Source organism: Bactrocera latifrons, unplaced genomic scaffold (genome assembly GCF_001853355.1).
Source record: "Bactrocera latifrons isolate USDA-ARS-PBARC rearing strain unplaced genomic scaffold, ASM185335v1 scaffold_48, whole genome shotgun sequence".
Taxonomy (NCBI): Eukaryota; Metazoa; Arthropoda; class Insecta; order Diptera; family Tephritidae; genus Bactrocera; species Bactrocera latifrons.
In genome coordinates, this window is record NW_017537134.1 from 929,873 (window position 1) to 947,745 (window position 17,873).

At 36.4% G+C, this 17,873-nt stretch overlaps 1 protein-coding gene across 3 annotated transcripts; it reads left to right on the forward strand.

The window, feature by feature from the left end:
• Positions 1-2,674: 2,674 nt before the first annotated feature.
• Positions 2,675-11,763, forward strand: LOC108973468 (esterase B1). 3 transcript variants are annotated; one of them, XM_018940743.1, is made up of 6 exons: positions 2,675-3,038; positions 3,234-3,459; positions 9,442-9,754; positions 9,953-10,664; positions 10,719-10,894; positions 10,965-11,763. In XM_018940743.1, exons 2-6 carry the CDS (start codon positions 3,416-3,418, stop codon positions 11,412-11,414), a joined length of 1,695 nt encoding a protein of 564 aa, XP_018796288.1. In that variant the 5' UTR covers positions 2,675-3,038; positions 3,234-3,415; the 3' UTR covers positions 11,415-11,763. The 3 variants fall into 3 exon arrangements, with proteins under 3 accessions (XP_018796288.1, XP_018796287.1, XP_018796289.1); XM_018940742.1 differs by having other exon boundaries at positions 2,675-2,916; positions 2,947-3,459; XM_018940744.1 differs by having other exon boundaries at positions 2,675-2,916; positions 2,967-3,459.
• The last annotated feature ends 6,110 nt before the right edge of the window (positions 11,764-17,873 follow it).

The following is a 17,873-nucleotide window of genomic DNA, read 5'->3' on the forward strand; positions in this document are numbered from 1 at the left end:
CCTTTTTGTAACAAATATGTACATAGAAGCACACATATATCTGAACTTCCACGCAGATAGCCTTGAACATGAACTGTGTTGAATTGTAGAAATAATCGTACAAGCGCTGATGTGACGACACTCACTATGGACGCACAAAACTAGTTTCTCACGCAACTACAAACATAATTGAAGAAAAAATATTGAATTTATACTTAATGACTGGTTTTATTAGTGTATAACAATTTTCATCAGATAAAAAGTAGGTACCTTTACTTCTAAATATAGTCTGTTACATAAGAAAAAAACTGCTATGAGTTGCTGCGTTTTAATTGGAATAAAAACTGGGTATTAATAAAATTAGGCTACTATAATTGTGTGAAAATTTATAGCAACTTGCGAGCAATTTGCAATAATTCATTATTTTGTTAACGAGTTTTGCATCACTGGAGTTTGTGGTGATTGAGTAACCACAAACCATCAAATAATTAAAATATAGAACACATAGTTTGAGCGTTCTACGAACTAAGTTGTAAAAAATTATTAATCAACAATATTAAAATATTGTATGCCCAAGTGAAGCTAATGTTCGAAAGTCAGCATTTTATAACCGATTCAGTTCACTTGTTATCTTCTATATTAAACCCATTGTAATATCCACTTTTATTTACCGAAAAAACGAACAAAACACATACTTGGAAATAGTTATGTAATTATCTATTGTTATTGGCATTTATTAAAAACCACAATGTACAATCTTTTGCTAATATTTTTTGTTTTTTCATGCACATAAGTTAGCGAATTATGAAATTAATAAAATATCATTCAATTGTGTACATTATGCAATTAGTTAAATTTTGTTTTGAGATTTAACAACTCGTTGTTTTTTAATTAAGGCGATTGAATTCAAAATGCGTGAAGGGGCTAAATGTTTTTGTTGTACATAATATTGCTTAATATAATTGTGTGTGATATAATACTGTGTGCAAAAAATAGCAAGACTTTTCATTTAAATTTCGAACGAAAACCCATTCGAGGAAATATCTTTTTCTATGATTGTCAATGACATCCACGCCAAATGTCCCATTAAAATAATCACTAGTACACACTTGTCTTTCTAAAATACCTAACGTGCTTTCGATGAATTTTAAGTAAAGTGAAATTGTTCTGCAAAGAAGGATTCTTCAATTTTAAGCGCGGAATCTAATTTCGAAACATGCCGAAACATTCAGACTGTTGGAAAAAGCTTTCGGTGATAATTGTTTGTCGCGAGCAAGTGTTTTTGATTGGTATAAATTATTCAAAGAGGTTCGAGGACGCATTGACGACGAGCCACATACAGGACGCCCATCAACATCAGCTGATAATCAATACGTCAGTAAAATAAAAACTGGTGCTTGAGAATCAACGATTAAGAGTCGGTGGTCTTACGGGCATCCTTGGAATATCGGAGGGATCAGTGAAAAACAATTTAAAAGATCATTAAAGCACTTTTGGTTCCAAATTTTTATTCTACCAATCTGCATACTAGAAAGACGTAATAGAGACATTTTCGCGTACTTGAAAGTTCAAGAACCATACCAAGTAAGAGCGGTACAGCGGATGTGGATCTTAAAGTACTGGATACCACACCTTCCCATTAAAGTAGTAGTTAGAGCAATGTTTTGGGCAAAAACCAGTGCTAGTTCTACATGGACAACATGCATCTTAACACGAAGAAATCACATTGAAAATAGAGTGAAATTAAGACTTGTTAATTCAATTTGTTAAGGAAGTAGTCTCTCGTAGATAGGCAATAAAGTATTGTCGTCCTGTTAATACAACCAAAATGAGACCCACGGATGTTTTCGAGGCTTACTTGTTGTATGCAATCCAGATAATAAATTACTCTACTTCGTCATCAATTTGGTTAAACAACATAAATATAACTTACTGGACGGACATAAGGTTATTCACACACACACATCTGCCCAATCCAACTTCTTAGACGGAAAACCAATATTCGAAAAGTGGTCATCAAGATGTTACATGCTTTTACAAGAAAAAAATTAATATTTTTAATCTACAGACTTAGAAGCTAGGACTACTTTTGGTTATGAATGTGCCTTTTAAAGAACAATGGTTCTAAACGATGACGCTGAAAATTTGGAATTTTATTGCGACTAGTTTTGATCACAACTAATTGAGAGCGGCATAATTGTTCCCCGCCGACCAAAGATACGACCTAACAGATTCCAAGGTAAATGGAGTTTGCTATAAATGATGGCAACTATTCAAGTCATTAACTGTTTGGTCGCGCTCAAATTGTGATCGCCACTTAAACAAAGCTTTTAAAGCTTTTTATAAGTTCCACATTGAAGTTGCCACCTTCCTCGTTTACTTTGATTTCTACAATACGTACCAACCGGCTTGATCAGCCAAACAAAGCAACAAAAAAATAAATAAACAAATTTAACAACAATAATATAAGCTAGCGAGAATTATGTGAGAGAGAGAGGGAGAGACAGAAAAGGAGAAACACCAGCTGTTAGATTTTAGCGCTCAGCTGTGATTTTCCCTCTTTCATTGCAAGAAGTGCATGATCGCTTCGCTAACCGTTGTATGCGTTCACCGCTCGAATGCAACTTTCGGGCTCTCACTGCCTTCATTCGCAGCTTTAGCGAACACTTTGCTTCAGTCACAACTTTGCCCTACTGTCGCCAGCTGGTGTCGCGCTTTGCTTAAACGAAAGTGATTTAATTAAAAATTATTATTTGAAGTGATATTTTGTGCTTTCCTTTCACCTGTCAAGCGTAGCGCAGAAGTTGCGTTTTCGCTTTGCTCTTCAGTTGCCACTTCCTTTAAATACTTTTGTTTATAATTTCTTCAATCAGAAACGAAAACAATAACGTTTGCTGCAACTCATATTGCAAATATAAAAACAACAACAACAATTTGGTATATTTAGTATAACCAGTTTGTTAGTAGATTTCCATTTGATTGTGAAGCGCTGGCACACTTACCAACTTTTTGGACAAAGCCGCTGACTGTTAGACGCTCTTGGCAACTTTGGTGATTTGGTAATAAAGTGATTCGGCATTTTGTGCTTTTTTGTTGTTGCTTACATATAACGCGTACGTACGTAATTCGTGTGGAGCGTATTTTTTCGATATTCCAACTCGCTTGAATACATAAAACATATGTATTTGTGTATAACTAAATGTGCTTGTTGATAGCCATTAATAAAAATTCATCAAAAATATTTGTAATCAAAGTGTAATTAGAAACGAAAACTAAATAACGTGTGTAGGTACGGAGAGTGTCAAAGTGCAAAAGCAACTTTCATTCACCAGTTTCGAAAAGTTCAAATAAATAAAAATAATTTTTTGGAAAAAAAAAAATTGTTGAAAGTTTTCTACAATAGTTTGTGTCAAGGTGCTTAATAGTCGCGCACAAAATGAGTTCACTCTCTTTTATGGATATGTTAAAGCTGACCTTTAAGTGAGTTCAACAAAATTGCAAACACATATTTACCTAACATATACATACATATGCTAAATACTTACATACATATGTGCATCTAATTATATACATATACATATTACCGTTATGCTAATGTAGCTGAACGGAAGTGTGCGTGCAGAGTTGTGTATGTATGTGCGCACATCCGCTCGCTGCAAGAAAATTTGCACAATGACCGCAAGCGAGCGCGCTGACACGCAGCGGTCGCTGCTGATGGCAGGTGGTAAATTACAATAGTTTTTGATTTTGTAATAATGTACTAGCGTGCCGTTTCTAAAATTTCGCAATTTTTTGAGTAGTTGCTGCTCAATTAAGTGAATTGAAATTTTCCAAAAAATAGGAAAGTGATATCCGGATTTTATCGAAATAGTTCAGTTTATTTTTACGCTCAAGTTCTTTGTTTGGTTCACATAACCTCAGTTTCGTGAAAGCTCCACCAAGCTGAGATAACTGTACGCTAATAAATTGTTATTAAAACGAAATTTTGAACAGAAATTTGTGCAATTAGCTTTATACCTAAACGTTGAGATTAACGTACAATGAACTACATAGCTTGTGCTTGTCAGCATCGTTTTTAAATTTTATGTGAATATTTGAAAACAAAGAAACAACCTGTCTTTACAGCCAATTTAATTCAATCCTAATCAAAAACGCTCGAATTCTGGCTGCAAAGTCCAAAATTATTGAATCAAATTGATATATGAGGAGTTGTATACTAGGAATGTATAATATATATATATATTTTTTTTTTTCGTTTTTTAAAAAGGTCACTTTAACGTCTTTTTTGAATTTGAGAGTTCATACATATGTATTTTCATTTAATGTCCAAATATTTATACATCACGAAGTGGAACTTATCCAAAACAGCGGTCACACTTTTTCTTGATTTTAAACAGCATCTTCCGCTAACCTAAAGCTATTTAGAGACGCTGAACCTAAACCATTTTTAGACACTAACCTAAACTATATATAGAACCTAATTTTCCATGATCTAATTCTTCACTTTACTCAAGCACCTGTAGAAAATCACTAACAAATCATACAACTGATAGCGTAGAGTGCTAGAATGTAGATTCGCTTGAAGCAAAATATACGAGCATTTATTCATTAAATTATTTTCAATTACAAAAAATCCTAACTAGCCGTAAGAACTACAGCAGCTGAACATTCAGTAAATAAAACTAGTGCTTTCAACTACCTTCTTATCAATATAAAAGATTATTTCGCACCTGTTTATGCATTTACTTTCAGATAAGATAAAATTCAGATAGTCGAATTGAAAATAATGGTTTTGATACATTCATTTGATTGGCAGGCACACGTTTTACTTGCTAGGTTTCGCCAGAGTTATTACTATTTAATATTAGATTGTCAAAAAAGTCTTGCGGTGTTTTTATTGAATTTTCCATTATTCATAAAATTTTTTTTTGATGCTCAGCTCTTGACCGATGCTACGGCTGCTACTAAGCTGGTCTCTTTCGACCAATTCAGCGATTTCGACGACAGGCCTTCCGGAGAGTGGCGCATCTTCGACCACCTCTACACCAGAACGAAAACATTGAAACCATCGTGGCGCGGTGGAAATGGAAACTGTATCGGGTCCGTAAACTGCACAAATTTTATTGGCGGCTTGAGATGCATTTTTGCCTTTATCGTAGTAGTACTGTAGAATACGCCGTATTTTCTCTTTTTTTTTGCTCTATGTTTGGCGACGCTATAACTCACGAACGACTTAAAAGAAACGACTACCAATCATACACGTGTTAGCGCGTGAAATGAGCTTTCCAAAAAGGTATAGCATGACCCGACCAACTAGCGAAAATACCGCAAGACTTTTTTGACAAGTTAATATTAAACTCAATAATTGTCATTTGCCTACAACTCTCGCTGAATATGACATAGTGAGTCCGCATAGAGCGAAGAGTTATATACTTGTAAACAATAGCTTACAAATCTTTAGTGAACAYAGGTATTTAAGATGCTACAAACCTTACATGACTTCTTCTTCCAAAGCATTGTTATATTTGTTTATATATATCATTTATTGGAGCGCAGCATACCGGGAAATCCTAGATACATTTCTTAACACCAGCTTGTAGACACTGGTACTTTCTGTTTCTTGGTTTGTGCTCTACGAATTAAAATGAACCGCAAAATTTAAAAAATTAAGAGCGCTCTTGGAATACCAACACATTTTCCCAAGGCAGGGTTAAGCTCGGTGTCTTCAAAAATGATGGCCGTATACACTACGCACGCGCACGGCATCCACCACGCATTCTGAGTACACATAAACTCAAAAGTCAACTCGTTGTATATTCAATGATTCACCGCTTTTACCCACTTTGATGAGATTCACGTTTTTGGTCATGCAAAGACGACAATGCATATATTATTGTACAAATAAAGATGTGTCGTAAATATACGCACACAACTTAGCACGCGAAGAGAAATGTACGCTATTTGATGTCAACGAGCGCAGAAAATTTCCATTTGTTGCATTGTATTTATATAATGTCTAGTTTATATACCATACACATGCTTTACTGTATAAAGTATTCATAAACCTACAATTACTGGAAGTGCTACGATATCACTGGGCATCACTTACTCAAAGCAAATAACTTATTTAACTGTAAACTTAGATAAATGTACTATTATTGTAATTTAAGTTATGAATTTTTTTATACCCGTCGCCCTGCTCTTGCACAAAGGAATTATAAATGTGTTTGCTGGTAATTTAATGGAAGTAATAAAATAATCTACTGTTAACATATGTATAAGTATAAATATATGCAAATATAATATCAAGTTTCACAAGTTGTTATTGTTTTTCTCTAATTGTATAGCTGCGTTGATTGCATTAAATAACTTAATTATTGCTATTTTTTGTTCTGGAGTTATTACTATAGCAGGTGAATAACTATTTAGCGCCATATCTTTAAATAACAGCGCAATTGTAACTGTTTAATATAGGAAACTAGTAAAAAAGCATCTTTGCTTCATTACTTTCCAACTCGCTAAGCTTGAGTCGCTATGAGCACATAACACATAACTGACAAAATTGACATCCAATATCAGCGGCAAGGTTTTCCAGTTTTTAATTAGAATACTTTTGGTATAGAGTATAAATATAGCAGATGTAAACTCTTATAATCGCTTGCTATTCTATTTCATTTTGGTTATATCAGTTTTTGAGAGTTATACCAATTAAAGATCGAGTTGCCAACCTCTAAGCGTTGAAAGCAGATAATATCCTATGCTAAATATAACGTCATCCTATTCTGTCACGCGTGCTTATACCAGTCGTTTTCTATTATACCAGTTTTTTTTTTTTTTTTTTTTTTGTTTTGTTTGTCGGTATACAATTCCAAGGGATTGCACTTGAGGTTTATTTTGCAGACATAATTTCTTTGGAAAAAATAACGAAATTAAGGTTGCTTTCGCAATGTTGTTGTTCTGTCCAGTTAATAGAGTTGTCCGCTTAGTAGATTGTACTTAATAATCATCAACATGGGGTGACGCGTGAGAGAGCAATCACTGTACTTTTTATTTTATTTTCCCCCATCCTATCTTCTAACTTGGTTCGAACTCGATACAGTGTGCTAAATTTTGATAAATCGGTTCAGTAATTTAGAAGTCCATCGCGCACAAACAACGTGACACGTTAATTTTATATATAAAAATATTTATTATTATTATTACTTTTTTTTTTTTTTTTTTTTTTTTGTTTTGCTAATATTCTAGTTTACACTTGCAGCTGCATCATGAAATCCACTCAGTATTATTTAATTTATTTGTTTGTTTATATTTATAAACATTTAGAACAATATCGCCAAACTTCATAATTTCTATAATTTACTTGTCATTAAAGTCACCTAAATGCCATTGTTACTTGCAAGTTAGTCGCAAAGTGTTCAATAAATTCTAATTTCCTAGTTCAGTGTTTTTTAGCTGAGAACTACGTCATTACGTTTCGCACTGCGATAAAAACCAAGCGTAAGCGCAATTGTGACAAGCCGACTAAAATAGTTTTTTAGTCAACTGTATGACCAAATGAATGGTGCTGAAATGGAAATATGTAAAAAACTATTGCTATAATTAGTAAGCCGATTTTATGCATTTTGGGATTATAAGTAAGCGGTTTTGGCAAATGTGGTTTTAAGAAATTAATTAACGGTTTAGTATCGGATCACGCGGAAAGTTGTAACTAAAAACACCAAGCTCATTATTGAAAAGAATAAATAATTTTCAGTGTATCTAAATAACCTAATACACACCTTATTTTTAATTACGTCAAAGCGACTATGACAGATTGAATGCACTTTGAAGGGCGAGCTTACAACGAACTCAACAAACTAATATAAAATGTGTATGTAATTTTCTAAGTATTACATAACTGTTAATTAAGGTTATAATTACCGCAAATAAATTAGATTTTCTTAAATAAACTAATCGTTTGAGACGACGAAGGCAGGTATTATGTTTATGAACCATTTTACAATAATTTTTAACTTGGTCTAAAGGTCAAAGTGAGAGTCATCATGCGAAATAAGTCATGCGTACTCCGATTGGTTATCTCCGTATCAAATTTAATTTCGAATTATATGCCATACCTTATATAAGTATATTGTAGCTATCACCACATGTAACATGAAGAGAATAAATCGTGTGCACTAAGTATTATCGGGGCTGCGATTGTGAAAACTTTTATAATTGCTAATATTTATATTAAATATTTGAATGTAAATTGCTGACAGATAATTGGAACAGTTATTTCTCGCTTGATGTTGTGAACTTTGAACACTTATTTAATTTATAGACGTGGCGGTGGAAATGAATTATACGATGACTGTTCTATTAGCGTTTTGACAAAACATCAAATGTGAGATAGACTGCGGGACATGATGCGATATTTTGTTAAAATTAGGGATGTTCAATGATCACAGCTTACATTTTTTACCACAATTTTTCAAATAAACCCAACTTTTTCAAATACCCGGAAATACTAACCAAACTGCCACTCTTTAAAGAGGTAGTAGTTTCTCAACCCACCACAGAAATTTTGGTGAGAAGCTGAATGAATTAAAACAAATTTCATAATAATTCAGAGCAATACTCTCTGCTAGGCTTAAAATCTAGTAAGCAGGGCACATAAAGTTGTGTTTCTGCAACTTGTGTATGGTACCTAGTCACCAAAATTCCATAATATTAAGTCGCAAGTGCATACAAAAACATATACCTGGACATTTGCTATTGAGGGTGTAATTAATGCGCATGCATTTTTCCAATGTAAAATACGTTCCGAAGGTGAATAAAAAGTTAAAACTTCATGCATGTAAGGCAACAAAATGCAGTGATTTGCGAGGAGAGCATGACGAGTGAACGTGTTTTGTTTTGATTCACACCTCTTAGCAAGAAGCTTTAGCACTTTTTGTTTTATTTTGATATTTACGATAAGTTGTCACGTTGACGGGTTGTCGTCGTTGTTTGCTACTAGTAAATATGTAATATTTTTTCGTCTCGTCTCTTTTGTTTATTTTTAGATTGTTTGTTTTACTTTCAACTGTGTAGCGAAACCGCTAGACGTACTTGTTCAAGTTTGCACTTAAAGGCGCTGGCATGACAAGTCGTCGGCTACCTGTGCATGCCGGCACACCATACGATCGCTTACAGAAACAATAATCATAGCAAATATATTACATTAAGCGAAAAACCAATAAAAGTGGTAAAACACGCTCACTAAAAGTATTTAGCGTTGCAATATGCGCGCACTCGATGGCCATTGCACAAGCGCGAAGATTTATTTTGCGCACTGACTATATGTATATGTATATATAATGTTCCGCTTGGCATCGCTTGCACAGTAAAAATTTAAAATTTGCTTAAAATCGCTGTAAATAATCCGGCAACGTTTGCCGTTTGCATAATTTTTACTAAATACGATTTTTATTTCCGTTTCAGGGTCCTCGAGTTCAAATATGAACAAAGTAAACACACGACAAAAATTTATGAGGTGGCCAAGACCAACAAAGGCGAGGTAAAAGGTGTGAAGCGTCTCACCATTTGGGGCGATGCGTATTTCAGCTTTGAGCGCATACCTTATGCGAAGCCACCGTTGGGTGAGCTGCGTTTTCGGGCACCCGTGCCGGCTGAACCTTGGCAAGGCGTGCTAGATGGCACTGGCCCCGCCGAGAAGCCCCTACAGACGAACGTTATATTTCGTAAATACAAGGGATCAGAGGATTGCTTGTACCTGAATGTGTTTACAAAGAGTGTAAGTATTTAGATTGCTCCAATTGCAGTTGCTCAACCAATTTTGAGCTACGGGGGTGAAACCCGACCAAGAAACTTATACATTACTGAAGAGCAAATGCTCTGTTCTGTCTAAATTTCGGAGATACGAATTTTTGTTTCATTCTCCAAATATTTCGTTACTTTTCCCATTTTATTTGATTTTATTGATTCTTTGCAGATCAAACCAGAGAAGGCTCAACCAGTAATGGTTTGGATATATGGTGGTGGCTTTCAAATAGGAGAGGCCACACGTGATATGTATAGCCCAGACTTCTTCATGCACAAGGATATCGTGCTGGTGACTATTGCCTACCGTCTTGGACCATTTGGGTTTCTACGTTTGGATGATCCCAATCTGAAAGTGCCCGGAAATGCTGGCATTAAAGATCAAATAATGGCACTACGTTGGGTAAAAGAAAATATCGCAGCTTTCGGTGGTGACACAAACAATATTACTGTCTTTGGTGAAAGCGCTGGTGGCGCGTCCACGCATATTTGCCTGCTTAGCGAGCAGTCTAAAGGATTGGTAAACAAAGGCATCGTAATGTCCGGCAGCGCACTCTGCTCGTGGGCGAATGTACCAAACAAACGTTGGGCATATCGACTAGCCAAAGCATTAGGCTACCAGGGTGAGGATATCGATGCAGATGTATACGATTACTTATCAAATACAAAAGGACCTGACCTTGTGCGTGGTAATGGCATGGTGCTGACGAAAGAGGAGAAACACAATCGTACACTTTTTGCCTTCGTGCCAACTGTGGAACCCTATTGGACCGAACAATGTGTGTTGAGCGAACACCCGTATGAGTTATTGAAAAAGACGTGGAGCAATGACATACCGATCATCATTGGTGGCACTAGTTTTGAGGGTTTAATCTTTTATCCAGGTGCGTAAAAAATATTGCAGATTGAGTAGTGTATCTAAAATTTTCTAACCGCAGAAATAACACGCCGCCCCGCAACACTAGATGAAGTGAAGAACTGTAAAAACCTCGTGCCAATCGATGCCGGTTTCGACCGTGATTCGGATAAGGCAGAAGCCTGTGGTCTCCAACTCAAAAGCACATACTTTGGCGACGAGGAATGTTCGCGTGCCACAATGATGAAGTTTTTGGAGGTGAGTGTGTTTTTTATTAGCTCTTTCATGCCGCGAATATTTACTATCATCGTAACTCTTTACAAAACAGCTGAACTCGCATCGCGAATTCTGGGTGCCCATATATCGTACGGTGCTCGCTCGTCAACGCCACAGCACAGCGCCCACATATGTGTATCGCTTCGATTATGACTCGCGCGATGGTAATGCCATACGTAATATTCTCTGTGGTCGCGACATGCAGGGCACTTGCCACGGTGATGATCTCTGCTATCTCTTTTACGCCTTATTTTCACATAAGCCCCCGAAGAATTCCAAAGAGTATGAAATTACGCGCACCATGATTGACATATGGACCAGTTTCGCGGCGAATAGTGACCCGAATTGTGATATGTTGGAGGACTTGATATTCGAGCCGGTTACTCGCGAAGTGGGCGACATTAAATGTCTAAATATCAGTGAGAAAATAGAATTCATTGAATTGCCTGGCATGGATCAGATCAAAGTGTGGACCGAGTTTTATGCGCCGGGAAAACTGTGAAAGGACCGCAATTCAGGGGACTACCATGACTGTGTGGTCGTTTGTCTACCTCAATCTTATCGTTTTTTGGACAGCATGCTTTCGAACTTTTCTCTTAAGTGTGCGCTTCATACCACAAGGGATGCTTACAAGGGATTGTTTAGAAGCAACGATTTCAAGCAGGAAAATACTAATTACTCTCAGCTGTCAATTGTAAATATTATAAATGTGAATAATCTGCGTAGCTCTAAAGTTTAGTTTTAAATACAGTGATCCGGTCTATTTGTGGTTTCCTTCTATAGTGATATACTTTTAGTTATCATATGTGTTAATCTAAAAATAAATTTATGGTGAGATTTATACTGTAAAATGCGAGATTTAATGGAACAGTATGGGTGTTTTGAATTTTTTCTTTTTTCTAAAAATACTTAGTAAATGTGATTGTTTGAGAAAGGTAAATTATATAATTTAATTTATATTTTTATGGTCCTACAAACCTAAAATAACGTAGATAAAAAATATTACCTACTTCTGCTGGCTGAGGTATCGACAGGGCGTATGAGCGACTATTGTGCTAAGTGACATAAAAGAAGAGAAGGAAGGAAGGAATAAGAAAATTATAATATTATATGATCCATTGCAGTATGTTCCAGTAATTATTAAATTCAGTAGCTTGTACTTAAAAAGTTATTATGCTTCACAAAATTCTTCTGCTCAAAAGTTTTCGCACACCAATTCCACTTTATTGACATATACACCAATTTTATTCAAAGGCTACACAATTGTGAGCCTAAATGAGAAATCGCGCTATTATTAATTGCAAAAATCAAAGCAAAGTTTTATTTCATTGTTAGCACGAGTTTATGCCTCTCCTGCCGTCTACACATTCCAACAATGAATTCTCTAATTTGTATAGCTAATGGAAGGCAATTTCGGCGAGTTGAATTTTCGCTACAAAAAGATGGCTGCAGCAGCTTCGGCGTGTATACCTTGTGGAAATAATTGTGCTTATTATCAAAGCAAATTCACCGAACTTCGATTAGTTTAATTAAATAAAACTTTTCTCATTAACGTTCATATTTTATAAGTTTCGAAGCGAGAATTGTGCCATTTTTGCCTACTTATGTGCATTCGCATATGTATATGTATGTATGTAAGCAGAAAATGATCGTCTGCGCTGCTGTGAGCAAAGTTTACAATTTCAAAGTATTGACGCGCTTTGCAAATCGGCTTGTCAGACAATGTTAGCGGCACTTTCGTAGTGATTCTTTACGTTTCGCAGTCTAAAGGCTTTAGATGTGGAAATTGCCGTCTGCAGGTGGCAAGGAAATCGGTGTCCTTTCTATAGTGRCACTTTTTTTTGTCACTTTGATTGGAATTGTTTTAAAAAATATAAGTAGGGGAATCTTTTCATATAAAAGTAATTATATTTGTGCATATTTCAGGTAGGTAGGTAGGTAGAGGTGAGAAAACTCTATTTCTTATATATGCCACAAATTATACTTGGAGATATTATAGCTACAAAAGCAAAATAAGTTGATGATACTGTGATAAACTTTCTCGGAAATCGGGCCTGATTCGCATACTCTTGTATGAATGCTTATGAAACTGCGGTTTCATGACTTAGAAGGGCCTACAAAGTACATAATTATACTCGCCCACTTCTGAAATCCAATTGATTAAAAAAACTGTTTCATATTGGTATATGATCGACCATCAAACAACAGGACCCTTTGTGTATAAAAATTCAATAGAACTCAAAGAACCCACTTCGATATTGCACAACATGTTCTAAGGAACACAGACACCCGAATAACAAGTCCTAGAATATAAAAATGCAAATTTCAGATATTTCGACTTGTTTCACAATGAGTGTTATCCTTATATACAATCTGAGAGGGCTTACCCACGTTAGCCATTTCAGTAGTCAGCTATGAAATTTTCGTCATGAATTTCTCAACGCATTCGCTTGTAAATGTGCGTGGGTCGTCGGCCAACAAGGCGTGCATTAATTAGCGCCACAGCGCAAGTGTTCGGTCTGTGTACACGTAGCCAAGCTACACTCCGCGAATTAGAGCCATCGCCAGTGAACCGAGAGAGGTGCATGAATAAAAGCGACATGCTCGCGACAAGGGATGCTAATGCATTGAGAAAATAACCAACAAAAGGTAACGAACTCTGCCAACAACACTGGAGCGCTGCACGAAATACCGGGAGCGCCCGCCCTCATCTTGTGTGTGTTTGACCTCGCACTGTGCACTCGAATCCGTTTATTTATGTGCCAGCTAACAAAGCCCCAAATATGCGGTTTCGACAAATTCTGATGTCGCTGCTATCGACGTTGTTCCAGCTACACTCTATTGCTACATATTCTGTTATGTGAGTGTGTGTCTGCTGGACACTGTCCACTTGTGGCCATTTTTTGTTGGACTTACAGCGTTGTTGTCTTTTTGTGGCAAACAACCGCACGAATTGATGCTGTTGCACATAGTGAAGAGTCTGAACTTACTCCACTAGGAGTTGTTGTCTTTCTGCATTGGCGAACAGTAACTCATATGTATGTATGTATGTATATGTATATAAGAAACGCCTTAAACACTGTATAGAATTTATACAACAATCAAAGAGAGCAAAAGAACGAACTCAGGATGTCCAATTTTAGCATTAAGTTAGGTTATATTCAGAGACGGAGAGTCTTACTAAGACAATTTTAAAAAAATTCTTAGCTCCCTAGTAACAAAAAAGGTGGATTCAAACTCTCATGTCTTGACAAATTTTCGTGAATCCAACAAAACTCTGTTAAGTTAATAAATTCTGAGATCCAATGTAAAATTAAGTCTAAATGATTTTAATTTCCTCCTCTAAAGGAACTTTCTAAGTTGACAAATGGAAAGCTTTGACACTTTGTTGATGACCCCTAGCCACTACAGCATAATTCTCTTAAACTCTTGGAAACAGCGACCATTCCAACTATTAATATTAGAACCTGACCTACTGAATTCTAACAAAGCCGTTTGAGGAAAGGTTGAAGTTCATTAAGAAGAGCAACTTTGTTGATTCACATGGCTGTATACATAAGTATGTAATGGCAAGGCTATGAGCTTTTCAGGAAGTTATTCTCAGTTTTCATTATTATCGATCGGTATTCAATCGGATTTTTTCTGTTCACATTCAAAAACCCTCTCAGCCACATTCCAGAGCGGATGACATTCTCTCTGTATGAAGGTGTTTTTGCGACTCTCTATCGCATTGCCGACCATGAGAACGCCCAAATAAAGTAGAGTAGGTGACAAAAGCAAATATAAAGTTCGTTGCATACTTTAAGGCGACCACCGTACGCTATGCCTTTGTTGCTGGAAGCTTCTCACAAATATTGACAAAAAATATGCACAACAAACCAATGCCTTTGTTCAAGTTCGACAACAAAGTGACTTAGTGCAAATATCATTTATGTAAATCTATGTTTATATATGTATGTACATATGTATACCATATACTATATTATATGGTGTAAATCAATAACACTAATGCCTGCCTTTTTCGCAACTTATTTGGCATGGAAATCAGGGGAGGAATCGGGTAGCACGGCCAAAGCCAATATTTGCCGGCGAAGCTCAAAGTTCTATATTAAAATGTGTATAAGCGGCTGCGTCCTATTTTTGAAATAAGCACATGTTTACACGGTTTGTCAAAGTGTGCCAATCAATTTTTAGTTGAGAGCGTGTCATGAGGTTGACGAAGGCGGAAATGCGGTGACATAGTAAAGCAATAACAACAATTTTGTGTGAAATATTGCTACGCAGTTTTTATTGGTGAAGCCACAAAAAATATATTACGTACATTATCATATAAATTATATATGATAATAGTATTCCGAAATGCTTTTCATTACAATATAATGTTCAGGTTCATTGACTTATTGACAGTCAACCGCTTCAACAAGGTTTCTTTTTCTAGTTTACTCATTCGGATTTGCTGAAATATTTTCACATTTATATAATACAAGGTTTTTCAATAAACTTGTTATGCTTTCCTTAAGCAAAATTCTTAATAGTTAGGGAAATTCAAATGTTTTTTATCTAGTGTTAAGTACAATCGGTGCAATTAACTTCTGCATGTAACACCATACAAATGCCCTCCACGACCCTTTTTTAGGAAAAAAAATTCGACAAACCATTTTTGTCTAGTTTTTCCATTAAATCATGTGGTACATCATGAATAGGACGCTCAATGTTGACTTCTAAAGACTGCTATATGCCAATGACTTCAAAAAAGCCCGTAAGAAGTACTGTATTGGTGTTAAATCACAACTTCTTGGAGATCATTCATCGTCACAAGTTCTTGAAATAATCGAACTTCCAAACTTGTCTCGCAATAGTGCGGTTATTGCGCGTACTACGTGCCACTTAACCCCGTTTCCTTGGAACCAGATATTGTCAAGATAAACTTCTTCCAATTCATTTCGAAAAAATCATCGGTGCATTCGACCAGACCAAAAACCACATTAACCTTCAAAAGACGAGTGTATAAATTGAAAGCTGTCGGACCATTAGTTTGCGAATTATAATATCTAACATATTGAGTGAAGCAACTTTTGTTATTTCGAAAAAAGTAATTTCGCGAGTTGATAAAACATTACTTTTTGAAAGGAAAGAATAGAGTTCAAGTAAACATTTGGCATTATGATTAGTTTCTGGTCACTGTCACAAGAAAATCAACTATGAAGCATTGGTGGAGACATGGTAAAAGATGGTGTACTTAGTGGACGCCCAAAAGATGTGGTTTTTGTGAGTGCGGCTCGAGCTCACTTATGCCCAAAAACAACGAAGACTCGGAGCAGTGTTTGGAGTTGTTCAAGCATAACAAACTTGAGTTTCGAATATGGATAAAACGTGGCTCCAAAGTCCAATCGACATTCATCCGTGTAGACAGCACTTAGACTGCGCTCCAAAACGTGGAAAAATTCAACAGTCGGCAGAAACAGTTATGACGTCTGTATTTTGGGATGCGTATGAAAAAGAAAATACCATCAACGGCGACCATTAAGTAGCATTATTTAATAATTTGAAGGATGAAATCACCGAAAATCGACCACATTTGAAGAAAAAGTAAGTGCTTCTTCACCATGCCAATGCACTGCGTCACTAGTCAGTGTAAGCGAAGGCGAAAGTTCATGAAGTGGGCTTCGAAGTGCTTACGCATCCACCTTATTGTTCAGACACCGGCTATTTCCTGTTTTCGAGTCCTAAACGAATGCTAGGTGGGAAGAAGTTTTCATCGAATGAAGAGGTGATTGCCGAAAATGAGAGAATGAGATATATTTTAAAGCAAAGGACATATCGTACTGCAAAAATGGTATCGAAAAGTTGGAGGATCGCTGTATATAATATTCCACACATGAAGGGAACTACGAGTTGGAATATTTCAACTCTTACCGGAATAACAGAAAAATAGTCTTAATTATGAATGAAGCAACGGCAACTAATTTCATAAGAAATACCGGCAAACTAAAAATTTTGAATTTATTTTGATTTCAACCTAAGTGTAAAAATCTCTCACACACACACATGCAATTAAGAGAATATAGCATATATGTGAATGAACAAGTGTGTGTATGTATGTATGTATACGCCACCATATTGGCATGCATTAGTACGTTCTTCTGACAGCTCGCTTTTAATTTAACACAATTTATTAGCCGCATATGTGACCCGGTAACCAGGCATCGTTAGGCAGTAACCGGCAGCGTTAGGTTGCCGCACAACGAGCAATGTCAATTCATATTGCTGGCGAGCTAGTGTACTCTAACCACTACACCCACATATGCAATGTATGTGTAGGTGCATATGTGAGCGACTTGTAGTTGCCGCAATTGCTAAGCGGGCTACAGATGTGTGTGTGCGCCACACACATTTACGCTCACACTCACTTCCAATATCAGCCATGCATTGCACTTCATTGGTGTTTTATGAATAAAAAAAACCCAAAAACAAAAGCAACAGCTTTAGCCAGAGCATTGCTAGGGCTAGATAAAAAGCGAATAATATGATAAAAAGCAAAGGAAAACAGGGCAAAAAAAGCATAAAGAGCCAACCACACACAAGTTGCCACAACGCAATGTGCTAGCTTCTGTTGTCGTTGCATGTGGTGCGCTGGCAGTCAGCTAGCTAACGAGTCAACCAATTGACAGTGCATGGAAAGGCGCGGCTAAGTCTTAACTTAAGTCGAACTAAGCGAGAGAATGTATGAGCAAGTGGCGCTCCCACTACGCCTATGCATAGGCAAGCTGTGGTACACACAGAGAGCGTAGAGCGGGAGGAAGGACCGTCCGTTTTACTAAATCTCACATAAAGCTGCACTTAGCTGGCGGCGGTAGGAAGGAAGTGAAGTGAAAAGCGCAGTCAGTGCATGCGGCCAAGATTATTGCAGTCGCTCGTAAATTAAATAAAGTTCAAATGGTGGCAATTAATATACTTAAAA